This window comes from Eptesicus fuscus, chromosome 15, assembly GCF_027574615.1.
Source record: "Eptesicus fuscus isolate TK198812 chromosome 15, DD_ASM_mEF_20220401, whole genome shotgun sequence".
Lineage (NCBI taxonomy): Eukaryota > Metazoa > Chordata > Mammalia > Chiroptera > Vespertilionidae > Eptesicus > Eptesicus fuscus.
In genome coordinates, this window is record NC_072487.1 from 22,446,778 (window position 1) to 22,466,866 (window position 20,089).

Consider the following 20,089-nt stretch of genomic DNA (forward strand, 5'->3'; position numbering starts at 1 on the left):
TTTTATTGATTTTAGAGAGAAAGGGAGGGAGAAGGGAGAGAAAGAGAGAGGATGGTAGGTAGGGATGGAGAGAGTGAGAAACACTGATCAGTTGCCTCCTGCATGAACCAGGACCAGGATTAAACCCACAACCTGGTATGTGCCCTGATCTGGAATCAACCCATGACCTTTTGGTATACCGCACAATGCTCCAGCCACTGAGCCCACACTGGCCAGGGCAACTATCTGGATCTTTATTTATTTATTTATTTATTATTTTTTTTAATACATTTTATTGATTTTTTACAGAGAGGAAGGGAGAAGGAGAGAGAGTTAGAAACATTGATGAGAGAGAAACATCAGTCAGCTGCCTCCTGCACACCCCCTACTGGGGATGTGCCCGCAAACAAGGTACATGCCCTTGACCGGAATCGAACCTTCAGTCCGCAGGCCGACGCTCTATCCACTGAGCCAAACCGGCTAGGGCTATCTGGATCTTTATACTGAGTTTGCCAACCCCTCGCACTGGAATGATCTTGGCTTTGTAAACAGATATACCTAGGATCAATGCCTGGCATTTCTTATTATATGTATAACCTTTGACACATCGTTTAATCTTCCTGAAATTGCAGTGTTTTTTTTCTGAAAAATGTAAATAATTATGAGATTAAATAAGATAACACATGTATAAAAGTACCTTGTATATAATATACATTTAATTTATGTTACATTTGATTTTTGTGAAAGCTCTCAGATGGAAGGGACAATTTATCTTTTGCTTATTTTTAGACTGTTCTAAAACATTACTGGGATATTTACCATAGACTAAAGAAATTCCAATACCAAATAAGAATAGAGTGGTAATATTCAATTGAAGGATTAGACATTTGAAATTACAAAATACAATTTTCTCTCCAAATTAAAGGTAGAAACTCTGGGAAAATTATTACTACCAGTTGACATTTTTAATGGAAAAACTGATTATAGGTGATAATATTTGAGTACTTAGAAATATATATATATTTACCTTCATTTTGTTAATGGAAGACTAGCAGCATAGTAAAAGTTGATTAAGAGATTAAAAATCGAGGGGGAAAAGATAAAAATTAGTATAAGTTGGGTTTTGAAAATTCAAACCAGATTTTCCTTAAAGCAGTCAATTATAGAAGCAATACAGGTGATTTTTAATTTTATGAAATCATAAGAATGTTAACCAATAGGTTTATCAAATAGAAATCAAATAATTAGCTAGCTCATGTTGGCTGTAAATAAGCGTCTTAAGTAATAAGCAATAAATTATAAATAGTTCTAGGTACTTGACAGATATTCTAGTAGCGTTGAGCAGGAATTGTTCTCTAGACCAAGTATCCTTATTGTATTAAATAAGATGCTTTCATAATTACCTTCATATTAGACATAATGAAATTGAAACCCAAAGAGGTTATGTTATGACATTCCCAAAGTCATACTGAAGAATGTAGTCTGTTTTAACCTTGTTTATTATATATTCTCTGAATCATGAAGTGATTCATATATTATCAAGTTAGATATATGGGGAACTTTACCATATGTTGCCCAATATAAGAAAAGACAATTTTATTGGACTAAGTTAAATTCATAAGAACAGAATGTTTATTATTGTTGTTTCTAAAGTACTTTAGTTTACTAGAGCAAAGCTAAATTCTAGGACCAGAATTATTACATAATTAAGCCTGAAGAACATATTTTATAATTTATATATTCCTAAATATCCTAGTGATCTGAAGCAAACCAAATGTTCAAAAGGCACTTAATATTCATTGAAATAAATTCTAGTCATTTTATTGATTTAGATTTTGATAATTTGAAGCTATATTAGAATATCTGGATTGGATGGATTGACTCTGGTATCATTATAAATTACGCCTCTTCATCTGTAGTAAAGATTCTTTCCTTAAAGTATTTTTTCTGTTATTAATTTGGGGTATAATATAAGTGTAGAACTAAAAGACGCAAGATATTATTATTGTTTAGATATTATGTGCTATAATGCATATGTTATATGAAGTCAATTTTCATTTAGAGTTGTTCAAATATCAATGCTTCTCCTAGTTCTCCATAAATATCTAACTTCTTTCTGGAAGTATTTTTTCTGCCTATTGGTGCAAATCTGCTGGACCACATTTTCCTAGTTTGAGTTCACCTGAAAATGTTTTTATTTCACTTCTGAAGGACTTATTTGCTTGAAGTAGAATTATAGCCTGGAGTTACTTTCTGTTATTAAAGGTGTTATTCCATTGTTTCATAGTTTCCATTATTTCTATTGTAAAATTTGTTGCTAGTCTTATTGTTATTTCATTGAAATAATGTATCTTTTCTTTGGCTGCTTTTATGATTTAGTTAATTTATTTTATTTCAACTTTATTGAGGTATAATTGACATAAAATATAAATATTTAAATTGTACATCATGGTGATTTGATATACATATCAAATACATATACACTGTGAAAGGATTCCTTCATCCAGTTAAGACATACAAATTAACTAACTAACTAATTAATTAATTAATTAATTTGGTGAGACCACTGGAGTTCTACTCTCTTAGTCAATTTTAATTATACAATACAGTGTTATGAACTATGGTCACCATGTTTTACATTAAATCCTCAGTCCTTACTTACCTTATAGCTAAAGTTTGTACTACCCTTTTAACAACCTCTTTCCATGTTTTACATTAAATCCTCAGTCCTTACTTACCTTATAGCTAAAGTTTGTACTACCCTTTTAACAACCTCTCCCTATTCCCTGCAGCCCCAGCCCCTGGCAACCATTTTACTTTCTGTTCCTATGAGTTTAAACTTTTAAAGAAAAGTGTTTGAATTCCACATTTAAGTGATGCCGTGAAATATTTGTCTTTGGCAAATTTCACTTAGCATATATAATGTCATCAGGTGCATCCATATGGCAAATTTCGCTTAGCATATATAATGTCATCAGGTGCATCCATATGTGACAAATGTTCTTATGGCTGAATAATATTCCATTGCATTTATATTCCACATCTTCCATATGTATTCATCTGTTGAACACCTAGGTTACTTCCATAGTTTGGCTATTTTGATTAATGTTACAGTGAACATGGGAGTGTAGATATCTCTTTGATATCCTGTATATATATGTGTGTGTGTGCATGTATATATCCAGAAGTAGAATTGCTGGATTATGTGGTGGTTCTATTTGTAATTTTTTTGAGGAGTCCCCATACTGTCTTCCATAGTGGCTGCATCAATTTATTTTCCCACCACAGTATACAAGGGTTTCCTTTCTTCACATTCTTGCCAACACTTACCTCTTGTTGCTTTTTTATGATAACCATTTTAATAGATGTGAGGTGATACCTTGTGACTTTGATTTGCAATTCCCTGATGATTAGTGATGCTGAGCATCTTTTCATGTAACCGTTGGCCATCTGTGTGACTTCTTTGGAACAATGACTATTCAGTTCCTTTGCAACCTTTTTTTTTCTACTACTGACTTGTAGGAGTTCTTTATATATTTTGGATGTTAACCCATTATCAGAAAAATGATTTGCAAGTATATTTTTTCCATTCCATAGATTGTCTTTTCATTTTTGGTTTCTTTTGCTGTGCAGAAGCTTTTTAGTTTGATGTAGTCTCACTGGTTTGTTTATTTTTATTTATTTGTTGCTTTGTTTTTGGTGTCAAATTCAAGTCTATGTCAAGACCAATGTCAAGGAACTTACCCAGTATGTTTTCTTCCCTGCGTTTTATGGTTTCAGGTTTTACATTCAAGTCTTTAATCCATTTTGAGTTGTATTTTGTGTATGGTATAAGATAGGGACCTGGCCCATTCCTTTGCATTTGGCTATACAGTTTTTCCAACACTATTTATTGAAGAGACTGTCCTTTCTCCATTGACTAATCTTGGCTCCTTTGTTGGAAATTAATTGACCATATATGCATGGGTTTGTTTCTTGGCTTTCTTTTCTGTTCCAGTGATCTATGTGCTTGTTTTTATGCCAGTATCAAACTATTTTGATTACTATAGCTTTGTAATATAGTTCAAAATCAGAAAATGTGGTGCCTTTTAGCTTTACTCTTTCTGAAGATTGCTTTGGTTATTTGGGGTCTTTTATGGTTCCATACAAATTTTAGAATTGTTTTATTTCTATAAAACATACCATTGGAATTTTCACAGAGATTGTATTGAATCTGTAGATCACTTTGGTAGTGTGAACATTTTTGGAATCCTATATAATAAAAGGCTAATATGCAAATAGACTGAACGGTGGAACAACCGAACAACCGGTCCCTATGACATGCACTGACCGCCAAGGGACATGGCAGATGTTGGCCACGGCAGGATGGTGGTGCAGGTGAGCAGGGGCTGCCAGTCTCTGTCAGCGGGGCGAGCCTCTGGTGGTTACTGAAAATTCTTTGCTCCCACGCACTGCGGTCCTGCCCGGTGCTTGCTCCCGCTGCTGGCGCTTGCACCTGCTGCTGGTGCTGGAGCCACCTCTCGCACCCACTGCCAGTGCCCAGCGCTCGTCCCAATTCCTTGGTGCTATCAGCGGGTGCAAGCGGCACCTACCAACTCTGATTGCCCCTGAGGGCTTCTTCACCTCCCCCTGCTCCTGAGGGGCGATCAGGGCAGCAGCCACCGCTCGCACTGCTGATGGCACTGGTCCTGCTCATACCTGCTGCTGGTGCCAGCTCCATTCACTCGGCGCCATCGGGGTGCGAGTAGGGCCGGCGCCGTCAGTGTGTGGGATTGGCCATCCTCCCACCATCTCCTCCTCCCGACAGGCCCAGCCCTGATCTGCCCCATTGGGCTGGGCCAGCCAGATCCCACCCATGCACGAATTCGTGCACTGGGCCTCTAGTTTAATATAATCCATGGAACAGCTTTTAATTTATTAGTATCTTCTTTTTTTTTTTCATCAGTATCTTATAGATTTCACTGTACTGATCTTTCACCTTCTAGGTAAATTTATTCCTAGGTATTTTATTCCTTTTGATTTATTTGAAAACAGGTTTGTTGTCTTAATATTTTTTCCTCATAGTTATTAGTGCATAGAAATGCAACTGATATTTGTGTGTTTTGTCTTCTGTAACTTTACTGAGTTTGTTTACTAGTGCTAAACAGTTTTTTGGTAGAATCTTTGTTTTTTTTTTTATATAATATGTCATCTTCAAATAGAGATAATTTTATTTTTTCTTTTCTAATATGGAGGCCTTTTATTTCTTTTTCTTGCCTAATTGCTTTGACTTCCAATATTATGTTGAATACAAGTGATGAAAGTGGGCACCCTGGTCATTTCCTGATTTTAGAAAAAAAGCTTTTGGCCTTTCACCGTTAAGTATGAGGCTTCTGTGAGCTTGTCATATCTAACCTTTATTATGTTGAAGTATGTTCCTGGTATACCCAGTTTTTTGAGAGTTTTATCATAAATGGATGTTGAATTTCATTCAGTGCTATTTTTGCATCTGTTGAGGTGATTATATGATTTTTGTCTTCCTTTTTGTTAATGTAGTAAATCACATTGATTGGTTTGCAGATGTTGAAGCATCTTTGCATCTTTGGAATTAAATCCCACTTGATCATGGTGTATGATTCTTTTAATGTATTGTTGAATGATATTTTTTAGATTTTTGCCTCTCTGTTCATCAGGAATGTTGACTCTATTTTGTTCTGTTATGTAGGTTTGGTACTAGGTAAATACTGGCCTTACAATATGATTATGGAAGTATTCCCTCTTTAATTTTTTTGAAACATTTGATGAGGATTGGTGTTAATTCTTCTTTAAATGTTTGGTAGAATTGACCCATAAAGCCATCTTGTCCTATACTTTTCTTTTTTGGGAGGTTTTTGATAATTGATTCAGTCTCCTTACTTAGTAATTGGTCTTTATAAATTTGTTGTTTCTTTATGATTTGGTCTTGATGGCTTTTATGTTTCTAGGAATTTATTCATTTCTTCTGTCCAATTTGTTGTTATGTAATTTTTATGGTAGTCTTTTATGATCCTTTGTATTTGTATGGTATCATTTGTAATGTCTCCTTTTCATTTTTTACTTTATTTATTTGAGTTTTCTCTCTTTTTTATGAGTGAGTGTAGCTAAATGTTTGTCTATTTTGTTTCATCTTTTCAAAAAAACAGCTTTTATTTTTCTCTCATCTTTTAAGTCTCTATGTTTTTTAAAATATATTTTTATTGAGTTTTTACAGAGAGGAAGGGAGAGGGATAGAGAATTAGAAACATCGATCAGCTGCCTCCTGCACACCTCCTACTGGGGACGTGCCTACAACCAAGGTGCATATACTTGACTGAAATCGAACCTGGGACCTTTCAGTCTGCAGGCTGACGCTCTATCCACTGAGCCAAACCGGTTAGGGCTAAGTCTCTATTTTATTTACTTCTGCTCTTTTTCATTTCTTTCTAACTTTTGGCTTGGTTCTTCTTTTTCTAATTTACTCCTTTTTTTTTGGACAAGCAATAGGAGAAAGTTCATCTTGATTCAGCCAACAGTGTACATATAACAAACATTTCTAAAGCTAAATAACAGAACATTGGTCTTAATACAGAAGTTCTTTTGATGATGACATTTATTAAATTTATTGAGATTTTGTAAGGAATTGTGATTATTGGGTTTTGTTTTCGTGAAAGACTAGTTTCAGTTTGTCTTTTCTCTTATACTATGTGTACCGGTTAATCAGATTTTTTTCAATAGATGGGGTTACACATATGTTGATATATATGCGATTTGATATGTATGCTATTTTGTTGTATTGACAATAAGCTTCAAAACTTCATATGTCAAATTTGCTGAAGGTGCTAACATCATAGATATTTTTACACTTAAAAATGTCGAATTTCGTGCCAAAAAAGCATTTGTGGGAAGTTTTAGTTCATTATTTTATTTTGAAGAAAAGTGCTGCTGAAAGTTATCATATACTTTGGGAAGCTTCTGGTGAACATGCTCCATCTCAAGATACTTGTGACTCTGGTTTAAATGCTTTAAAAGTGATGATTTCTATGTGAAAGACAAAGAACGTCCAGGTCAACCAAAAAAGTTTGAAGACCAACAGTTACAAGCATTATTGGATGAAGATGCCTGTCAAACTCAAAAACAACTTGCAGAAAGATTAAACGTTGCTCAGCAAACAATTTCCGATCATTTACAAGCAATGGGAAAGATTTTAAAGGAAGGAAAATGGGTGCCACATCAACTAAACGAAAGACAAATGGAAAACCAAAAAGTCATCGGTAAAATGTTGCTTCAACAGCACGAAAGAAAGTCTTTTTTGCATCGAATTGTGACTGGCAATGAAAAGTGGATTTATTTTGAGAATCCCAAAAGCCTAAATCATGGGTTGATCCAGGTCAACCATCAACATCGACTGCAAGGCCAAATCACTTCGGAAAGAAAACAATGCTCTGCGTTTGGTGGGATCAGGAAGGTGTGGTGAGGTGAAACCATTAATACTGATCACTACCGATGACAAATAGTCAGTTTGAACCATGCTTTGATCCTGAAAGGACCAGAATGTTCCAGAAGACACGGCAAAGTAATTTTGCTTCATGATGATGCACCATCACACACTTCAAAACCAGCTAAAGACACCCACTGTATTCACCAGACCTTGCTCCTTCAGATTACCACTTGTTTCGATCGATGGCACACGCACGTTCTGAGCAGCACTTCAAAACATAGGGAGAAGTGGAAAATTGGGTCTCTGAATGGTTTGCCTCAAAAGACAAGTTCTATTGGGACGGTATCCACAAATTACCTGAAAGATGGGGAAATGTGTAGCTAGCGATGGACATTGCTTTGAATGAAGCACTTTTGATGTTTCTCTTGAAATTACCATGTTTTCTTTGATTACAAAATCCGCCATTATTAACCGGTACACCTATGTAGTCCTTCAGTAGTCTCAGCTAAAAAACTTAGGTGTTTAATGTAGGTTGTGCCTTCTTATTTTCTCAGCTCTGTGATAGTGCAGAGAGCTCTGAGCCTCCATTTTTACTCAATCTTTCATAGGTACTGCTTATGAATTGCCAAGTACTTTAAGGTAATAAAGCATGCAGAATGTATGAATCACCTTAATGCATTTTTACTCTCTCTGGGATCTTGGCCCTTTAAGGCCTAGTTAGTTTGGCTATTTTCCAGTGTCTTCAGTCAAGCAGTTTATTTTTCAATAGATTTTATCTGGCTTTTAGTACTGTTCTTATTGGGAGGGTTAGTCTCATACAATCTCTTCCCTCATAGGTGTCATTGGCACTAGCATTTTGTTTAAACATTTCTTCCCAAGAGATTCTAATCAGTGCTGCCTAACTTTACAACTTGGGAGGCAACACTCCGTCAGAGTCTGTAAATAGTACCCTGGGGAGTGGTGCGGGGCTGTACTTCTCTGGCTATCAGGGTTGAGAACTGTTTTGCTGTAGGGAATGAGACTTGTGATGGACTTTATAGTATAGATAGAGATTAACCAGATGGAGACATGAAGGAAGTTGTTGCTGGATAAGGGAACAATAAAAGGCTTGAGACAGTAATTGGAATAACTGGTTTTAAGGTCAGATCTGTTCTATAATACTGTATCAAGTATTTCTAAGACTAAATAATAGAACATTGTGTTTCCAGTAGCAGTTCTTTTGAGGATGGCATTTATTGTATTTATATAAAGGTAGCAAAAAATTATCAGTAATTTCAGTACAAACATCACCATTAACTTTAAAAAAATTTTTAAAAATAATATATATTTTTTGATTTTTTACAGAGAGGAAGAGAGAGGGATAGAGTCAGAAACATCGATGGGAGAGAAGCATCGATCAGCTGCCTCCTGCACACCTTCTACTGGGGATGTGCCCGCAACCAAGGTACATGCCCTTGACCGGAATCGAACCTGGGACCTTGCAGTCCGTAGGCCAACGCTCTTATCCACTGAGCCAAACCAGTTAGGGCACCATTAACATTTTTAAAAATAAATTTTTCGCTCTAGCCAGCTTGGCTCAGTGGATAGAGCAACAACCTATAGACCAAAGAGTCCTGGGTTCGATTCCAGTCAAGGGCACGTACCTTGGTTGCAGGTTTATCCCCTGCCTGGGCCCTGGTCAGGGCTTGTGCAGGAGGCAGCCAATCGATGTATTTCTCTCACATTGATGTTTCTTTCTGTCTTTCCCTCTCTCTTCCACACTCCCTAAAAATCAATAGGAAAATATCCTCGGGTGAGGATTAACAAACAAACAAAAATAAAATAAAATAAATTTTTATATTGGAATAGTCTTCAAACAGTCCTGCCCCATACACTTTTTTTCTGAGTCATTGCCTGTGTCTCTGTCATTTTTCTTTTTTTTTTTTTAATTTCTTTATTGATTAAGGTGTCACATATTTGTCCTCATTCCCCCATTCCCATCCTACACCCCTCCCCACGGATGCCCCAACCCCCTGTTGATCTTAACCATTGGTTAGGCTCGTATGCATGCACACAAGTCCTTTGGTTGATCTCTCCCCCCTCTCCCCACCCTCCCCTACCCTTCCTCTGAGGCCTGATAGTCCGATCGATGCCTCCTTGTTTCTGGTTCTGTTCTTGTTCATCAGTCTATGTTGTTCATCATTTCCCCTAGATGAGCGAGATCATGTGTCACTAGAAATATACTTATAAGAACCGAATGTGAGATGAGCAATAATAGTTCTGCTGACAGGCAAATGAATCAGTCTGTAGTGAGTTTCTTTATGGACCAACAGTTCTTTTGAGACCCAATTTCAATGTCCACCAGTTCCTTATGTGTACATGTCGGCACTGACTTTTCAGCTCTGGATGGTGGACAAATGGTGGTAATGCAGGTCCGACTCTCTCTGGTTTGGTCTCGTCCGGACCCAGCGGCACGGCTTCACCTGGACTCAGGGGCGCGTGGCCTCACCGGACCCAGGGGCGCGTGGCCTCTCCCAGACCCAGGGTCGTGTGGCCTCACCCGAATCCAGGGGCGCACGGCCTCACCCGGACCCAGGATCCAGCTTCACCCGGACCCAGGGGCGCGTGGCCTCACCCGGATCCAGGGGCACATGGCCTCACCCGGACCCGGGATCCAGCTTCACCCGGACCCAGGGGCGCGTGGCCTCACCCGGACCCAGGGGATCTCTGTCATTTTTCAATGAAATGACCAAAATACTCTATCCAGCCCTTTGCTTTGTTTGTAAAGCTGGCTTAGTGTTAGAAATCTTATTCATTCTCCCCATTACTCTCTTCATTATTTGGGATATGACAAAGATCCCCCATATCCCTAGCTATCTTTGGAGATTGTATTAATGATTACTGTGCATCTTTCTTGTGGCAGTAATGGCACAGTTAAAGCATGCCGTAGATTGCCACCCTGTGTTTTTCTGTCAGCCGGGGAAGGGAAAGCTTTCGTCTACATTTTCCTTTATGCCCTCTCAGGCAGGTAGATGGCAGCATAGTATCTTCTGTAGCCCATCTCTAAATTCTAAACCAGAGTGCTGCTTCTCTAGATGGGAAAAGAAAGTGTTAACTCAGATTTTACTTTTGTTTTGTTTTAAGGTGAACATGTTTATTCATTAAACAAAAGAAAAAATGAATTGCCCTGTAACCTTTGTTGTAATGACACTTAACCTGTATTCAGTAGAAAACTGGTACATTCTGGTTAGGCTCCTGGGAAAGAGAAAGTTGAAAGGAAGCAGGCTGTTCACAGGCTCTGGGAAAGGCGGGTCTGGGACCCTTGATTTTCTTTTAGGTCCCTCCTCTTAGCGTTTTCTTTTCAGGCGAGTTCTTTCTGTGCTGAATTGTTTTAATTGCTTTGCAACTGCCCCACTGTTTGTTTTTAGAGTAACTTAATGCTTTTTTAGATTTTTTTCTTAATATGACTTTTAAAATACCCACCTATCATGGATTTTTAAGGATATATGTGTTTTTGCCATGTGAAGTTTTGAGGAGATACTTTAATATATTCTTTAATGATGGAAGGAGGAGGTAGTAGCAGGTATTGAGATAAGGAATTTATTCATCATGAATCAGTGCCCAAAATAAGGATTTATTTTTAAGCTGTAAATATTTACATTCTGTCTTCTACTAAAAGAGGCCTACAAACCTAAGGAGAATTAGTATTACTATTTTCTTTATAAATAGTACCTTAAAAATATCTCAAAACTCTCAATAATAAGACAAAAATTCATTCATAGCTACAAAAATTTCAGAAACTTAAGGTATAGTTGTCTTTCTAAATAAATGGGATAAATTAAATATTTTTTGTTAGAATCACAGACTCTAAAATCAATAAAGAGTATAAGCTTTGAGATAATTGGAAAAGTTTTTCAGGTAATAAGTGTTAAATTAGTTTGACCATTGTTTGAATGTGTAATGCCAATATAATGTTAAATTTTACAACCTTTCCTGAAACTAATGTCTTGCTTAGTTATTGGGAAGAAAATCATTTTGAAGATTTCAGAAACCTATCATTTGGAGAGTGATTTGGCATTTTCAATAAATCAAAGAGATAGATATTAAAGAAATGAATTTTCTTGGATCAAGGTCCATATTTGATTATTTTTCACATAGTTGTTTTAAATGTTTATAAGCAAGTGCCTGCTCTCTTGATACATTTTTAAATTATAATAGTATATTCCACTTTATTGCATGCTAATTGTTTACCAAAACCAATTTAGAAATTTAAAGGTTTTTTTGTTTGTTTTTGTTTTTTTTAGTCCTCATCCGAGGATATTTTTCCTTTGATTTTTGAAGCAAGTGGAAGAGAGAGGAAAAGACAGCGATAAATAGCTACGTGAGAGAAACATACCAATTGTTTGCCTTTTGCATGAGCCCCAACCAGGGCCCAGGCCGGGGAGGAGCCTGCAACCGATGTATGTGCTCTTAACCGGAATCAAACCTGTGACCCTTCGGTCCACAGGCTGATGCTCTGTCCACTGAGCCTAAGTCTAAACTGGCTAAGGCTAAAGTTGTGTGTGTTTTTTTGTTGCTTTTTTTTTAATGACAGACCCAAACCGTGAGATGATTTTGTTGTTGTTAATCCTCAACTGAAGATATTTTTTCCATTGATTTTTATTATTATTATTTTTTTTAGAGAGAGTGGAAGGGAGGGAGCAGGAGAGAGAAATATTGATGTGAGAGAGACACATCAATTGGTTGCCTCCTTAATGCACCCCAATCGGGCTTGGGAACAAACCCACAAGCCAGGTACGTGCCCTTGACTGGGAATTGAACTCTTGACCCTTTGGTGCACAGGGCCAGTGCTCCACCACTGAGCCACACTGGCCAGGGCAGAAATTTATAGCTTTTTAATTAAATGTGAAGGAAGGTATCACTATATTTAAAGAATATACTTTCTAAAATTCATTAATTAGTGTGTTGTTCCGTAACTATTTCATTAGTCACATATTTCAGAATTTTTACCTTATATTATTCTAGATTTGTAAGCCTTTGATGAGTGAAAAGTGCTGACTTATTTAAAATATTCCTGAGAGGATAAGTAGTAGGTTCCTATTGTACATATAAATGATTGAGATTCAAAGAGGCCCAATAATTTGTTTAATCAGAGAATTTTCACCAGGCAGAGGTGTTATTTAGGCCCATTTCTTTTTTTCTCTAAGTTACTGTTCTTTCAATTGTACCAAGTTACTATTCCACTTTTTGCATTTTCCCCTGGGCAACTTTTTTGCCTATATTATTGTAGCAATGTTCTTTAAAAAAAAAAAAAAAAATTAGAAAATGCTCAAGCAGCACAAAATCTGTGCTTCAGAGAAAGCTCCTGATTGCCAAATTTATACTTTGCTGCTTTCATTTTTTATTGAGGTGACCAATTTTTACTACTTTATCTAATACGAATATAAACTTTATAAGGTAAACATCTTATAAAGGCATTTTAGTAGGTTAAAAATATTTTTAAAATATGTACCTGCTGGCAGTCACATATTATATTATAGGCAATACTGTCTCTCCACATGAGAAAATGAGATTTTTAAAAAGAATTAATTGTGGCTGTTAGTGTAGAGATTATGCAACTAACCATTTATGGCATACCATTTTAATTCTAAAGTTACGTTTTTTCAATTGTTTTTAGATGAAATAGATTCAGGTAATTTCTAATTGATTATCTTATACCAACTTTTATGTGAGGTTCAAAAACTAATATACTAACTGCATTTAATGTTATGGGGAGAGTGACAGAAGGAGGAAGGAAGGGACAGAATTTCAATAAAGGACATGCTGCCAATATTCAAAAGAGGAAAATAAATAATGTTTATTTAGCAGAACAGCCAGCTTTTCAGCTAGGAGATACATTATTGTTATTCCAATGAGCTCATATCTAATAGTGTTGCTAGGGATTTGATGTCAGATATCTAACCATGTCACAGAATTATTTGCCTAGTTTTTTGGCTAATAAAGAATAGAAATAGCTAGAAGACCTGGTTGCAGATAGCTTGCATATTGATAAATCCCTTTATAATTTATTTTAATATTTTTTATAATCAATCTTAATGTATACTGAATACTTTTGTTGTTTATTGCTATTTATAAAAATATTTTAGGCTTTACTCAATAACCTTTGGGGTTTTTTTGTTTTGTTTTTCTTTCTTTTTTGGTACCTAAGGTCATTTATTCATTGTGTCACTTTAGAATGGCTGTGATTGCTGAAATACGTAGTTAACATTTTGGATTTTTGACAATAGTAGGCAAGAATAGCCAAGAATAGTGTGGCTTTAAGATGAATACGAAATGAAAGTTATTTTTAACACTAGTATGAAGTTAATTTGGCTTTTTGTTAATGTATCCTGAAATGCTAGTGAGATTGTCCCTTGGTAACATTTTTCCTTTTTTTTTTTTGGCTTGGGAGGAATAAGGTCAGATATATAATTATTTTATATTTGTAGGCGAAAACAGTTTAAGAATACCCTGTTGTTCAAACAATTGCCAATTCTGTGTTTCAATATATGTCTGTGCTTTTAGTGACAAATGGAACACAAAAACCTCGTAATAAATGAAGACATTGATCCCACTAAGCCCCCTATCACCATTGTTAATAAACATAGTGCTAAGAATTCTAGCAAGTGAAGTGAGGCAAGAGAAAAAAAAAAAGTATAACTTCTGAAAGAAATAAAACTCTCATTACTCTTAGATGATATGATTATGTAAATGATTTATCCTTAGATCTTCTTGGATTTTCTTTTAGAATGTTTAAGAATAAGTATTAAAAAATTATATTTCTGTGTGCTAATATGTACTACTTTAGAAAATGAAATTAATAGCAAGACTATCTATATATATAAAAGCCTAAGCAACTGGGACACCGGAACGCCCAGAATGACCAGAACAACTGGTCGCTATGACACGCACTGACCACCATGGGGCAGACACTCAACACAGGAGCTGCCCCCTGGTGGTTGGTGTGCTCCAACAGACAACCTCCCCTGATCCCTGCCCCTTCCAGCAGGCCCTGGCCAGCAGCTGGCAGCTGGCAGGAAGGCCCCAGCTGGCAGCCGAAAGGCCCCGATTGGCCCTGATCACTGCCCAGGCCTAGGGACCCCACCTGTGCACGAATTTCATGCACCAGGCCCCTAGTTTATAATAGAATCAAGAAACAGGAAGTTCCTGAAATAATTCTGACAGAAAAAGTGCAAGATCTCTAGGGAGAAATTGTGAAGCTTCATGGAGATATTGTTTTTGTGTGCATGTCTGATTGTGTGTTAGAACTTGAAAATCTAATTTAAAAATATTTATGGAAATATAATTTATTTAGAATAACCAAGACATTCATGAAAAAGAACAAGATGGGATGACTTGGTTTACTAGGTATGGAGCGTTATTACAAAGCCATAGTAACTAAGATAAGTGTCATTTGTACAGGGATAAACAAATAAATCAAGAGAACAAAAGAAAGAGTCCATATCAGACTCATGCATGTATGGATGCTTGATCTCTGAGGGAAGGGCAGCTTTTTAAATAATCTGACCTGGCACAACTGGGTTTCCCCGTAGTAAAGATAAATTGAGACCCCTGTGTTTCACTGCTCAAAAGTGTAAACATCAGCTTAGGTGGATTATTGACCTAAATGTGCAAGGTAAAGCTATGAAGTTTTCCAAGGCTGTAGAAGTTAATATAGGAGAATGTCTTTATTACCTCCAGGTTGGGAAAGATTTTTTTGAACAGGAAATAAAAAGCACTAGAGGAAAAGATTGATAAATTGGACTGCATTAAAGTGAGAAACTTGAGGTTATTAAAAGATGCCATAAAGACAGTGAAAAGGTAGACTCAGAATAGGAAAAGATATTTGCAATATGCAGCTGTAACATTGTAGTATCCAAAATGTATGAAGAATGAATCAGTAACCTTTCCCTTTAGGGTAGGGATGAGGGAGAGTGATGGGGAAGGAATGTACGGAGGAAAGCCTCTATGTGGTTTCAAATGTTCTCATTCTTGAAACGGTGGCGTCACCTTTCTCTAACTTGAACTTACGTTTTATGCATTTATCTGAATATAAGCACATTTCTTAACAAATGAGAAGAAATGAAAACAAATAGTTATTATGTCAGTTTGCTAGGGCTGTCAGAGCAAAATACCAGAGACGCGGAGGCTTAAACAACAGAAATTCATTTTCTCACAGTTCTGGAGGCTGAAAGTCCAAGATCAAGGTGTCAGCAGGTTTGGTTTCTCTGGAGGCCTTTCTCCTTGGCTTGTAGATGGCCACCAGGTCGCTGTGTCCTCACATAGTCTTTCCTCTGTGCATGAGCATTCCTGGTGTCTCTATTTCTAAATTTCCTCTTCTTATAAGGACACCAGTCAGATTGGATTAATGCTTACCTTAAAGGCCTCATTTTAACTTATTCGTAACTTTAAAGGCCATGTCTCCAAATATAATGACATTCTGAATTGTGTTAGGAGAGACACAATTCAGCCACAACACTGATTATGTAGTAAAGATCTTGAATAGTAAATGGGCTTTTGTGATTTTGGATAAATTTTCCCAAGCCAGTTTTTGGGTTAAAAAGTCCTATATCTAAAAAACAAGTAAGATGGAAGTAAAGGTGCTGTGCTCTGGAGAACTGTGCTAACAGACTCACACTGTGGCCATATATGTTGCCAAATGTGGAACACAAAACAGCAATTTCAAATTAAATTAAAGTATCTTTTATAAATACTCTTAAATATAAGTGTATAACCAAATGAGTAAATGATAGTATAAGCAGAAATTTTAATCTCATCTTCATCCCTACATTTACAAATTCTGGTTGGCAAAAAAAATTTTAAGTCTGTTTCACTGGGAGAAGAGAGGATGCATTTTATTTGGTCACTTATTATATTTTTATTACAGTAAGCTCTATTGTAACACAGTTTTTGTATTCCTAAAATCCACTCCACTGTGTAAAATCATGCAGTGAAAACCACAGGGCTTATAGGCAATTGGAGACACAACACTCAAAAACATTGTCAGTGACACTTAACCTTTTGCACTCGGATGTCGAGTGTGACTCGACACGGTTAGCATCGGTAGCAGGAATCGAGAAAAAGCAAGCGAGTGCAAAGGCTTAAAAGCGTAGGAACCTAATAGAAACAGCAACATAGTTTTATACATGTTAAATACTTAAGAAATACATAAATACTATAATGAACATGGCACTTTACCCTAAAAGATACCCAAAGTTCTCTTGGAGAAGTGGGCATTGGAAAGGTTGCAGTGTGTGAGTTGTTGTGAAGTGAAGCGGGTCACCTGAAATTGGAGGGTAAGTTGAAATAACAGATGTAGCTGAGTGTGGCTCATGATAAATTGAGGTAGCTGGTAAGTGACTGGAGGTATGTGTGTGTTTTGTGTATTTCTATATGGCTTGCTTTAGCTGGCCGTAGTTTTTTTGTGTTCATCTAGGGTTTCTACAGGTAAAATCATGCATAAGCAAACAAAAATGTTTGCTGTGCTCAAATTATTGCTTAATCATGTTGGAACATATTTGTGTTTCCAAATAGCAGAACTTGTTAGATGTAATTTTTAAAAAATCATTTGTTGCCACATCTTGTTCTCTTTACATGTTTGTAAGGATTCTGCGTGGGCTCTTTTTACTGAGCTTTTGAAATGACTGCCTAATATAATATTACATACCACGTTAAGTGTCTTGGTGTATTTTAAGTTTCTCCAGGCTAATGAATTGAGTGACTTGGGAGTGGAATCAGATTTTTGCTTAAGTCTGGTGGGTAATCACTGTGATACACAGGAAAACATCAGTTCTTTTGTTTCAAGCAAATGCATTATGTTCAGTGGCCTCCTGGCTTTCATTATTGCTACCAGAATACCTTTAAACCATAACCTGAACTAATATTATAAAAGTGTGTGGTTGGTTATGTTTGGGGGATCCTTCCCATTCATTTCTTGCTTTTATCCACTGTGGCTGTTTTATATCAAAGTTTAGCAATAACGGGTTTCCTGGGGAAGTCTTGTTCTTTCATTCTCTCTCACTCCTCTTGCATATCTGGTTGGTAACAGTGAGGGCACATGAAATGCTACCCCCTCGTTTTCCTGTTTTTTGTTTTTTTTTTTACCAGTTTTTTGTTTATTGTAACTTTTAAGACCCTTACGTTGATGCTTGAACCAGAAAATCAACTTTATTTCACAGCATTTCCATTTCCCTTCCCATCGAGGCATTTCTTTATGTTTTCTTAGTCCTCTGTGCATGCATTCCTCTTATAGTATACTAGAGGCCCTATGCACGAAATTCCCTGGCTGCTGGCACCAGCTTCCCTCTTGGCACCCGAGAACCGGGCTTCCCTCGCAGCCCCAGCTTCGTCCGGAAGGTCCTCTGGAAGGACATCTGGTCTAATTAGCATATTACACTTTTATTATTATAGATCATACTGTGTTTTGCAAAGTTGGGCTGTCTCTCTGAATAAACTGCATATTTCTTGAGGGCACAGACCATATTTTTATCATTTTTTCTATATAGCAGAGTATTTGCAGTGCTGGTTAGGTGAGTAGATGGTTGAATGAATGAAGTGAGGTTGAAGAGAACTGTCCATATGATGCTATAATTTACTCTACCCCCCCTCCCCCCATTTTGACTACATAATCTCTTGGTTCTTGGTCACTTGATCTTAAGGGTTTTTGCAGTGCAATAGTAAAATTTACTTTTGTGGAACCAGTGATTCTATACCATCTGTTTTGTATTTTGGAGGTTTTTTGCTATAAATAGTAAACAAAGCATGGCTGATTTGCAACCTTTGGGTTGAGGTTTTTTGGCACAATAGAATAGTAAAATCCTATTTTTAATCTTGCTGCTTTGAAATTTAAAACAAAATATATTGATTAAATGAAATCATCTTAAAAGGGAGGAGAGTAATTCTTTTAAGATAATAAGGAGAGCCCTGTCCAGGTGGCTTAGTTGGTTGAAGCATCAACACAAAATGTTGTGGGTTCAATTCCCTGTTGGGGCACATGCCGGGTTGTTGGTTCGATCCCCGGTCAGGTTGCATATGGGAGGCAACTGACCCATATTTCTCTCACATTGAGGTTTTTCTCTCTACCTTCCTTTCTCTATAAAATCAGTAAAAACATAGCCTCAGGTGAGGATAAGTAAATGAATACATAGATAATAAGGGGGAAATGTTACGGCTCAATTCTTGATTATTATTGCAACTATATAAGTAACTTATTGAATTGTTTTTAAGACTTACTTTTTCTTCTTATAGGACCTCTTCATTGTTAGACATGAATTGGCCATAATGAGACTAGCTGCCTTTATGGGCATTACTATGTTAGTTGGAATAACTGGACTCTTTTATACTCAACTAATTGGCATCATCACAGTAAGTATATTTTTAATGTAAAATATTATATTTATGAACATATTCCCTAAGTATGAACTTAATTCTAAAATGTTACAGAGAGTTTAGAAATTAGAGGGGAAAATTACCCAGAGTCATTTATCCCCATTTCCAGAAGCCTTTGTAATTTTAGTTATAATCAGTGTAGAGGGTATACATACAATTTTTCATCATACCTTTAAAATTTAGCATAAAATATTTTTATATAACTGTAGACTCCATAAGTAATCTTTCCCCTGTTGATCAGGGTCAGTGTGCAATTATTGTTTTCTATATTACAAAGAATATTGCTTTGAGGAAATGGAGTTACTGATAGAAACATTTTATTAGTAATTAAATATTTTTTTGCATGTACATATTAGCTATTTTTTTTTTATTTTATTGATTTTTTACAGAGAGGAAGAGAGAGGGATAGAGAGTTAGAAACATCGATGACAGAGAAACATCGATCAGCTGCCTCTTGCACACCCCCTACTGGGGATATGCCCGCAACCAAGGTACATGCCCTTGACCGGAATCGAACCTGGGACCCTTGAGTCCGCAGGCCGACGCTCTATCCACTGAGCCAAACCGGTTTCGGCTACATATTAGCTAAATGGGATTTAGCACAACAGAAAAGATCAAAAAGTGTGAGAAATATTGAGTAAGAACTTAAAAGTTTGGCAATACATGGCATTGCAAAAGATGTAGGGTAAACAGACTTTTTCATATATTGGTTGGGGTGTAAATTGCTATATCCTTTTTGAAGGACAAATTATCAGTGTCTGAAAATTTAAAATGCATAGTCCTTTCTCTACAAATTTATTCTATAGAGACTATTTAAGTATATGTAAATAAACATGTAATTTAAAAAAGATCTTCATTATTATACTATGTATAATGTATGTATTATATATGAAAACTTAAGTGATTATCAGAATGTATTCAGTGAAAGAAAGTATAGTAAGAAAAAAACACATCAAAATTTACTATAAAGCAATAGTATTCAAGAAAGTATGGTACTGGCATAAGGATAGATATATTGATAAATGAAATGGAATCGAGGATCTGAAGTATACACATATACTTATGGACAATTATTTGCAGTAAGGGTGCCAAGACTGTTTAATGGGGGAAGGTAAAGTCTTTTCAAAGAAATGCTGCTGGGACAACTAGCTATCTACATGCAAAGGAATAAAATTAGACCCTTACCTCACACCATGGACATATATGAACTCAAAATGGATCATAAACCTAAATGTAAGATCTAAAATTATAAAACTCATAGAAGAAAAC

At 36.3% G+C, this 20,089-nt stretch overlaps 1 protein-coding gene across 2 annotated transcripts in view; it reads left to right on the forward strand.

Moving 5' to 3' along the window:
• ZDHHC21 (zinc finger DHHC-type palmitoyltransferase 21) overlaps window positions 1-20,089 on the forward strand; it is a 59,051-nt gene that overhangs the window by 23,903 nt on the left and 15,059 nt on the right. For both annotated transcript variants that reach the window (XM_054727300.1, XM_054727301.1), the window contains one exon: window positions 18,680-18,796. In XM_054727300.1, the coding sequence (XP_054583275.1) occupies window positions 18,680-18,796 (117 nt within the window). The remainder of the gene's footprint in view (window positions 1-18,679; window positions 18,797-20,089) is intronic.